General features: G+C 37.5%; 1 protein-coding gene and 1 long non-coding RNA gene across 6 annotated transcripts in view; one reads left to right on the top strand and one right to left on the bottom strand.

The window, feature by feature from the left end:
- Positions 1-1,063: 1,063 nt before the first annotated feature.
- On the bottom strand, positions 1,064-4,121 carry LOC135157719 (uncharacterized). 2 transcript variants are annotated; one of them, XR_010296693.1, is made up of 4 exons: positions 3,853-4,121; positions 2,298-2,394; positions 1,786-1,905; positions 1,064-1,312 (listed from the first exon to the last, which is right to left on the bottom strand). It is a non-coding gene; the product is annotated as an uncharacterized LOC135157719 (long non-coding RNA). The 2 variants fall into 2 exon arrangements; XR_010296692.1 differs by having other exon boundaries at positions 3,857-4,121.
- Positions 4,122-8,296: 4,175 nt separating this feature from the next.
- Positions 8,297-9,907, top strand: part of LOC129261200 (kynurenine/alpha-aminoadipate aminotransferase, mitochondrial-like) — a 56,135-nt gene continuing 54,524 nt past the window's right edge. For 3 of the 4 annotated variants that reach the window (XR_010296738.1, XR_010296737.1, XR_010296739.1), the window contains exon 1: positions 8,318-8,757. Coding sequence is in view for 1 of the 4 variants with exons in the window: in XM_064114555.1 (XP_063970625.1) it covers positions 8,511-8,757 (247 nt within the window). In the remaining 3 variants the exon portion in view is untranslated. Of the gene's footprint in view, positions 8,758-9,907 lie in introns of all 4 variants that reach the window. The other variant, XM_064114555.1, reaches the window with a different exon arrangement.

The raw sequence follows: 9,907 nt of genomic DNA, 5'->3' as shown, positions 1-9,907 counted from the left end.
TTCCTACTTCCCACATTCTAGCTCTCTTACCACCCCCCTCTAAATTATCTCTTCATATGTGCCCCTCCATTTCTTTCTCATCTCTTTTCAACCCACTTCTCATCACTCTTTCCCTCTCTCGATCTTCATCTCATTTTCAATTTTGCCAATTCCAAATCCCTTTCATTTTAGCTCTGTACAAATACTATATGAACACAAATGAAAGACATACAGGAATTCTCTGGTTAGTGGTGAATTTTATTAATTAGCCATAAAAAAATATCACATTATCAGAGGATTAAGCTTTACCTTTTTCTTAAGCGTATGTTAATACTTTGAACCAAAATAATTTTTTTGTATGCTGGGGCAGCGATCCTGGGGAGGGGGGGGGGGGCACAGTTCCCCCTACTTCTTGAAGCACTGAAAAGTGCCTTTTTATGCAAGAAAAATGCCCCCTCACGAACGTGTACTGTGTCCCTTTCACCTGACGAGAACCTGTTTTAGGTGTTACCAAGTGCTCTTCCTTGTATGCAATTTTTTTACCCAAAAATGCCCCCCCCCCCCCGGAACGTGTTCTGTGCCCTTTCATCTGAGGGCCCGTTTCATGTGTTAAAGAGTGCCCCCTTGCCTTCTTGTAAGTGCCCTTTCTCGAATCACTGCCCCCTTTTACCCAAGAAAAGTGCTCCTAAAGAACTTGTTCTGTGCCCCTTTCACCTGAGAAGGACCCGTTTTATGGTCACCATGACGATTGCCCTTTGAAACAAGAAAACAATATTCTCATTTCGATAATATACTTATGAAGGAAATCCTTTGTGCATTAAGTTTAATAATTCATGAGTGGGGTATATAAGCAGTTTCGTACAGATGGAGGGGGGCTTGAAGGACTCTTGCCCCCCCCCCCCAAAAAAAAAAAAAAAAAAAAAAAAAAAAAAAAATCACGACCAAGAAAAAAAGAGAAAAGGAAAGGGTGAAATATATCATTCTGAATATTTTAGATTTTCTTTTTAAAAATGTCAAAATTTTGCTTGCTCGCAACTTCTTAAAAATTTCATGTAATACAGCATTTTCCCTATGCCCCCCCCCCCCACTTTCAACTTCACTCCGCCGCTCCTATTTGTATGTTTATAGCTTCTCCTTTTGCAACCAGTTTTAATGAAAATCAACAAGAAATTTCATACATCATGATTTTGGGGTTGTGATAATAATTATTTTTTTGTGAAAAATTGGACTTGGAAAAAAAAACCTTTTCCATCTTCATCAAGTGGTTCCTAAGTCAGACTCTTCAATGTTGAATTGTTGGATTTCTTGAATGAAAACATCTGTTACACCTGGCCTGCAGATTGAAAAAATAGAGAAAGAAAATCAATGAATTTAAATTAAAATTGTCGTGATTTATGAAACTTAAATGTTTTAAGAAAAGTGAGACTATACATATATATGTTTCTTCAACACATAACAGGAAATCTTACTTCTACTAATTATAAACTTGTACTTCTATAAAGCATATCACTTAAACCTGTTCTATGCAGTTTACATACCACTCTCCATTATCACTACATGTACTCTATGAAAAAATGCCAGAGATTTCTCATAAATATGAATATGAATCAACATATGTAAATTATATAAATAGTCAGAATTAAAGTTGATATGTTTTTTGCACAGAATATTTTGATCTGTGATTAAAAACGACACTAACTATAATCTAAAAACAAAATTGAAATGGGTTTTTCAAAGGCAGGTCTATTTGTTGCCAAAAAAATGTGAACAACCTCCATTATTAAAAATATTCACTAATTAACTCACTCATATAACTGCTGTAGGTTGTATTTCTCTTTGTGGTCTAGTCGCTGTTCTATTAGGCCTACTTCACCAATTATTTATCATCATCAATCACCTCCATGGAAATTGTAAAACTGCATCATCCTATTGGACAAAATGTAAAATAACAAGATTTTAAAAAAAATGTTAATCTACAAATATGAAATATGAATATCACACTAAAGAATGCATAAAATGAATTTGGTAAAATATGAAAAATAAATATTGCTTTGTTTATAAACAAATAGGAAATAAAAAGGCCATTTAATTACTAGTAGATCAAGGACATGACCTTATTTTATAAATTTGCCCAAGGTACATAACTTTTGGCATTGGTTCTATTTTAGACTCGAGAGCCTGTATATTTAAGAAGTGTACATTCATTACAGATCCTACCTCTTTGTGGCTCAGATTATTTTTATTTAATGTAAACATGGTTAACATTCAATGCATGTAATGTATCTGTAATTTTGTATGGGTTAGTTTAAGTTTTATACCTGGATGAGAATCTGCAAAATGATGCATGCACTTATGATCATCATCTTGAACCATATAGGTAGACCTCTACTGTTTTTCTTGTTCTTCAAACTCAACCTGTTTGTGAAAGGAGAGAACAATAATAAGAAGTGATCTTTTTCATGGCCGTATAGGGGGAGGGGTTTGGGTAAGAGCTGAAATGTGAAAACCTTCATCAAAAAGAGAATTGCATGACATCCTTCAATTTTACTTTAGAAAATGCATTTAACGGCCCTAGGTAATATTGGTCGCTTCTGGCCCTCGCTTTCTGAATTTTAGGTTTCTCTAAATTTTTTTACATGTCTGCCCCCCCCAAAAAAAAAAAAAAATCTGGATCTTTTTATTTCCGAATCTTATTTCATTAGATTTTAACATAATTTCATAATCTCATGCACTAGGTCTAGATCTATTTGTAAGAAAGTATAGATCTAGTCCAACGAGACTCAATGCTGTCGCACAGCATTGAGTCTCGTTCATGTATCTAAATTAGGTCTAGATCTAGACTAACGATGGACTCTCGATCTATCTAGACCAAGAAAGTAAAGCTTCGGTTCTAAACCCTATATCGGTTTAGAAATTTTTGATGTCTGACTTTGACTTTTATTCCTGGCTAAGACTTCATTGCCATTATTGACCGAGAGTAGATCTAGATCTAGTCCGACTCCTTGGTCCACTGACAGTCATACTCGTACATGTAAATGGAGTCGTTTAGGCCCAGACCTAGATCTAGGCCTAAATTACAGACCTAGTCCTAGATCAGAAGCCCTGGGGGTAAGTATCGAGGGTTGGGAAAGTATAAGTTAGACTAGATTTTAATTAGGTAGGCCTAGCTCTTGATAGCATCAATGAATAAATAAAAGTAAAGTACGGTACGGTAGCCTAGATCTAAGTATAAAGTAAGTAGGGCCTAGGATTAAAGATTTAGGTCATAGATGTATTGATAATAAGACAAACATGCAGAGCAGCATGTTATTTCTAAGACCGAGTCTATATATTTATGAATAACATTAACAATAAGAGTTAAAATGGTGGGGGCTAAATGCAGAAGCCTGAAGTTATGCAAAATAAATTTGATATCTGAAACAAAGTGAGGCCTGACAGTGACACAATGACAGGCGTATTTTCATCCACACTCCGCTTCACAGTTTATTCCTGACTGAGTCTCGATCTACTGAAGATAGATGCAGATCTCCCTGTAGATCTAACGTTACAGTGTACAAAAAGAAGCCTCATTCTTCTTGTTTTAATCAATCGTGGGTTGGTCCTTGTTTGAGGTGAACCAAACCAGCCCGATTATCTCTCGATTCCCAGCCGGCTAGGAGCCCGTACAAAATACACTACAAGCAACATACAGGCTGCACTGGGCGACGATGACAATCTAACTTCAATTTCAAAGACCAAATTCTGCTTTCCTTTAACAGAAGAATGATAGCAAACTCTCTAATTTGTTAAAGAAATAACCTAAGATCACAAAATACAGTGTGAAATGTGTAAATAGTCCACTGAATTAATGTGGTTATATCAATTTATACGTACTCACCGGAGTGTTCGTAGGTCCATTTTGTGTGTGGAAAGAAAAGTTTCAGAATGAATAAATTAGATGACGTAATGAGGTCAAATGAATAATTATTTCTGTAACACGATACCACTAGTATCGATGACAAAGAATCGGGGAAATCGCGTATTAATGACGCTCTTAGCCAATGAAAAGGCCGGATTATGAATATCTTCATGCTCATGAATGTCAATGAGGGCTTATTTTTGTCTTCAAATGATCGCGGTAGGCGGAGCCTAATCTCATTTGTTTTGTGCTGAACGCGCACGCAGCTTTCGGTCTAGTAATATATTATAAGGTCTTTGGTCCATGTGCTAGCTCGTTTTTAAACTATCAGTGTCTACTAAATAACGGTTGCGAGTTGGCTTGAAACAGCCCAAAATGCGCCGAAAACAAGCAAAGTCTGATAATACCGTCCGAAATGTCTAAAATACAAATGATTCCGTATAGTTTTGCTCCCAAGCATTCAAAACTCCATGTCATTTTGCTCATACCCAGGACCAAAATCCAATTGAAACCAGTTGGATTTCCAACTGGTTTCAATTGGTTTCAATTGGTTTCAACTGGTTTCAATTGGTTTTAACTGGAATTTAACAATTTCCAGTTGAAACCAATTGAAACCAGTTGGGCAACTGGAAATCCTAACTGGAACCAGTTGGGTAACTGGAAATGACTTCCAATTGGAAATGATTTCTAACTGGAACCAGTTGAGTAACTGGAAATCCCAACTGGAACCAGTTGGGCAACTGGAAATCCTAACTGGAACCAGTTGGGTAACTGGAAATGACTTCCAATTGGAAATGATTTCTTACTGGAACCAGTTGAGTAACTGGAAATCCCAACTGGAACCAGTTGGGCAACTGGAAATCCTAACTGGAACCAGTTGGGTAACTGGAAATGACTTCCAATTGGAAATGATTTCTAACTGGAACCAGTTGGGCAACTGGAAATCCTAACTGGAACCAGTTGGGTAACTGGAAATGACTTCCAACTGGAAATGATTTCTAACTGGAACCAGTTGGGTAACTGGAAATCCCAACTGGAACCAGTTGGGCAACTGGAAATCCTAACTGGAACCAGTTGGGTAACTGGAAATGACTTCCAATTGGAAATGATTTCTTACTGGAACCAGTTGAGTAACTGGAAATCCCAACTGGAACCAGTTGGGCAACTGGAAATCCTAACTGGAACCAGTTGGGTAACTGGAAATGACTTCCAATTGGAAATGATTTCTAACTGGAACCAGTTGGGCAACTGGAAATCCTAACTGGAACCAGTTGGGTAACTGGAAATGACTTCCAACTGGAAATGATTTCTAACTGGAACCAGTTGGGTAACTGGAAATCCTAACTTGAACCATTCAGTTGTGTAACTGGAAATCCTAACTGGTACCAATTGGGTAACTGAGATGACTTCTAACTGGAAAGATGGGTAACTGGAAATGAATTCTAATTGGAACCAGTTGGGTAACTGGAAATTATTTCCAATTGGTTTCCAATTGGAAATTTTCCAGTTACCCAACTGGATCCAATTGAAACCAGTTAATTTGCATATTATTTGCCAGTGTGCACAGATTAATGTTTTATGAGATTAATCATCATTAACAATGTATCTATTTAATTCTTTACAATTTCAAGTACCACACTTTTTAAAGATTAGTATTTAGAATACTTAGCAGTGAAAACAATGTTCATAAATGTTATAGATTATAATTAAAACAGATTAAAGGATAATTAGTACACCACTAACTGTTACCAAATTACATCAAATAAAAGTACATATATTTGAAGATCTTCCATATAAATATATATACATGAAAGTCTGTATTTTATCAATGCCCTTTACATTGGTATTAATAGACATATAACACTGCTTCTGTGTTGGCATGATAAATAGTTACTGCAAATGCTAATTAATTTGTAACTAATTAAGTTCGTTCCAACTGGAAGTTCCAATTGGATCCAGTTGGAAACCAATTGGTTTCAACTGGTTCCAGTTGAAACCAGTTGCCTCCAATTGGTTTCAACTGGAACCAATTGAAACCAGTTGCCTCCAATTGGATTCAATTGGTTTTAATAGGGAAATTGGAACAACTGGAACCAATTGACAACAATTGCCAACTGGTTCCAGTTGCCCAATTGGTTTTAACTGGAACCAATTGGCAACTGGTTTTCAATTGGTTTTTAACTGGAACCAATTGGCAACTGGTTTTCAATTGGAACCAGTTGTTCCAATTTCCCTATTGAAACCAGTTGGCCAACTGGTTTCAATTGGTTTTGCCCTAATTGGTTTTAACTGGATTTTGGTCCTGGGTATACATACTCTCTAGATTAAAGGAATATATTCTAAATACGTTAAGATGTGCTCGTCTTTAAACTACCTGCAGTGTCTAAAGAGTTGTGAGGGGATTGGCTTGAAACAGCCCAAAATATGCGCCGAAAACAAGCAAAAGTCTGATAATACCGTGACCGTCTAAATAATTATACGAATGGTTCCGTAGTCATGCGAATGGTTCCGTAGTTTTGCTCCCAAGCATTCAAAACTCCATGTAATTTTGCTCATACTCTCGAGATTTGTAGAGGAATATATTCTAAAGACGTTAAAATATTAAAAATATTGGGTCCATGTGCTCGTTTTTAACTATGAGTGTCCAAAGTGTTGCGATCTTGGCTTGGTACAGCACCCGGTACAGCCCAAAACCGCCGAAAACGTGCAAAAGTCTAATAATACCGTGGGTAAAATGCGAATGGTTCCGTACGTAGTTCTGCTCACACTCATTTTCATCATCATAGGCCTATACTCTCTAGATTTGTAGAATATTCTGAAGACGTTAAAAGAATAAAAATATTGGGTTCATGTGCTCGTTTTTAAACTATCAGTGTCTAAATTGTTGCGAGATGGGTACATCCCAATATCCGCCGAAAACGATTTTCAAGAAAAATGATGATTTTGAAAGACTCATTCTGGCGAGCGTTTAATCAACATTTTTGTCTGACGAGTTGTCAGATCTGACAACTTTCCTTGATTCTGATTGGCTGAGAAGTACTGTTACTATGGTTAATTGTCGGATAAAACAGGACATGTCGGATAAAATCATTTCATGAAACGCTCCCCTGGTCAATAATCGCGGGGTCAACCGTATATTTAGGGTATTTTTCTTTCCAAAGCTTTTTTTAAAGACTAGCCAAACGTGTTTAGGGCGTGTTTTTTCCCCAAGCTTTTCCCCGCAGGGCCTTTTTTCCTCCTCGATCGTTTCTGAAAAGTGTTCGGGTTCTTCCCGATTTACAAAACTTGTGGGGTCATATTCCGTGGCGACAACTGGGGCCAAAATGAGTACTGAAATAAATCCCGCGAAAAACTTGTTTAGGGGGTTATTTTGCACACAGAGAAAAACTCGTTTAGGGGTGCTGGAAATAATTTGGTCACGCATGTGTACAGCAATACATTTGACTGCCCCCCCCCCCCGGGCCCCAAACATGCCAAACTGACTTCATTGACGTTTTTATCCACCCCGGGGGGGCCACTTACATTGACGAGTGGATACCATGCGCGACCAAAAAAACACGTAAAAAGGATGTCTTTTTCAAGATAGGGCACGTTACGTACGTAACGTGATAAGGGTGTCAAAAACACAAAAATATTGAAAAAAGGGTATCTATTTCGCTAGGAAAAATATACGTGTTTAGGGTCAAATGTGCGGGGATGATAAAACAAAATCAAAATGTTTTATAAAGGATGTCCTTTTTGCCCCAACACTACGTGTTTAGAGTCCGATTTGCGCGAGGTGTGGAAGGTGGGGCCGTACTAAACCAAAATAATGGTGTCTAAAGGTAAAACCGACGACCGACGGACGCGTGACATAACAATAAAATACCTCTGTACTTGTTAAGGGGTTCATTTCAGGGAATACTTGCTAAGAGTATCGTTTTGTTTCCAATTCTTGTTAAGGGGTGCATTTTCAGAATATGGAAAATACATCGCTGTACTTGTTTAGGGGCTCAGTTCTGGGAATACTTGCCAATAGTATTTGTTTCCAATACTTGTTAAGGGTAGGGTTTCACACGCCAATACTTGTTAAGGGGTGCATTTTCAGAATATGGAAAATACGTGTTTAGGGTGCTTTTCAAGACCCCGTGGTCGCGCATGGTATCCACTCGTCAATGGAAGTGGCCCCCCCGGGATCCACCTGTACCTCTATGTACCCAACGCACTCCTTCAACGCTGTTCGTTCAAGGCAGCTTTTTATTTCGATTTTTTTTTAATATGATGACTTGTCTTTGAAAAAAAATCTACCGAATTGTATCGATATATTCATCAAGTAAATATAATTTATTTTTATTTAAAATGTTTGATGGAACAATTAATCCTAAAATTGTTCTTTTCTTTTAATTTTACTGACATTTATTCACCATCAAATACTCTTTTGTCTGAATTGAAACTACAAATGTTTTTGTTTTGATCGATCCTGCATGCATGCAATTCAATGTCATGAATAGTGAAAAGCTGATGATGGAAACATTATCTAAATATCAAACGTTGCGTTAGATAAGTTTTGCGGAAGGAATCATTTGTTCTCCAGTCAGTCTGTGTACAGTTTCTTATCATTTTTGTCCGTATTCTGAAGTATATATTTACCGACATGAATCCCAATCACTTAACATTTATCCCATCGATGACCAGCAAAACACTTTCGTTTTTTTGCCGGTTACATGCACCGAAAGGAGTGGGACTACACTGTCTACAGCTCCAGGCACAGTTGAAGCTGCCGCTACATCACTGTCGTTTGGCGTCGACAGTATCATCAACCAACGGCAACGCGATGGACTATCATCGATATTTCAACGAGGTCTCAAATTCCCGCAAACCATCTCCAATTCGTAAACTTTGTAAGTAACCCGATAGTTGTTTGAATGGTCCATTCTTCGCAAAGCAACACTGAGCAAAGCAATGTATGAATTTTATGATGGTGGGCCCCAAGTCTGCGCACCTAACAATTTGAGATAAGATTTAACATGAATCTCTTCTTATTTCACAAAATTTTTCAGTTAATAATGTTCCTTATATTATTAAGAGTAAGTGTACCAAATTTCTCATTAAAAAATGAAAGAAAATATAGGATTTTCTGGAAAAAACCTCGGGCAGTCATTTTCAGATTGAAAAAATAAATGGTACCCCATGTCTGCGCACTCATTCACTTTGCACACGATTCGGGGATTTTGATGAGAAAGGCTGCATTTTGAGGCCGTCACATGAAATGCCCTAAATTCATTATTTTTCCACGATTTTGAGTCGGATTTTTTTATGAATACCTGTCTATGTATTGCATGTGTAAAGTTCGTGCTCGTTGCGTATCTTCTTTTAGTAGAATCGCGCAGATACGCGTGTGCGCAGACAAGGGGGACTGCGCAGACTTGGGGGAACTTGCCATACGTTTGCAATTGCAATTAAATTTATAGACTGATTGATATCTTATGAAGCCCCAAATCGGACATTTTTGACAAGAAAAAAAAAAGTTATTACGTACGTACGTAGTATTTATTACGTACGTACGTAGTAACTATTACGTACGTATGTAGTATCATTACGTACGTACGTAGTATTTATTACGTACGTACGTAACAAGCACCGCATCGAACCTGTCGGGGAACCTGTATACAGACTTACAGTTACCTAGTCGGATTATAAGAGTTTGGATTTATAATGGATGTCGAATTTTTTCATTCATTTATTTTGATTTCCACGCTTTTATGACTCCAGGTTGTGACTGCATATTCACACTTAGACAGGAATAACCGTCGTTTCTGGGGATTTATTCAACAATTTCTGACATTTTACTGTAATCCCCATTTACCCTCTTCAGTCTATGTATGGTGAGTGGAGCCAACATAGTTCAGCGGAACAACCAAAATACAGAGACTGAAGCTTTTGGTCTAATTCACACTACACTCTACAGCACATTTTAATGATTTGCTGGACAATATGTGGGGGGGTCACCCCTCCCATAATGTTTTACACTATGGTACAGCCAACGAACGT

Source organism: Lytechinus pictus, unplaced genomic scaffold, assembly GCF_037042905.1.
Source record: "Lytechinus pictus isolate F3 Inbred unplaced genomic scaffold, Lp3.0 scaffold_19, whole genome shotgun sequence".
NCBI classification, from domain to species: Eukaryota; Metazoa; Echinodermata; class Echinoidea; order Temnopleuroida; family Toxopneustidae; genus Lytechinus; species Lytechinus pictus.
The sequence above is the reverse complement of the archived record's forward strand: the minus strand, read 5'-3'. Positions and strand labels throughout refer to the sequence as shown.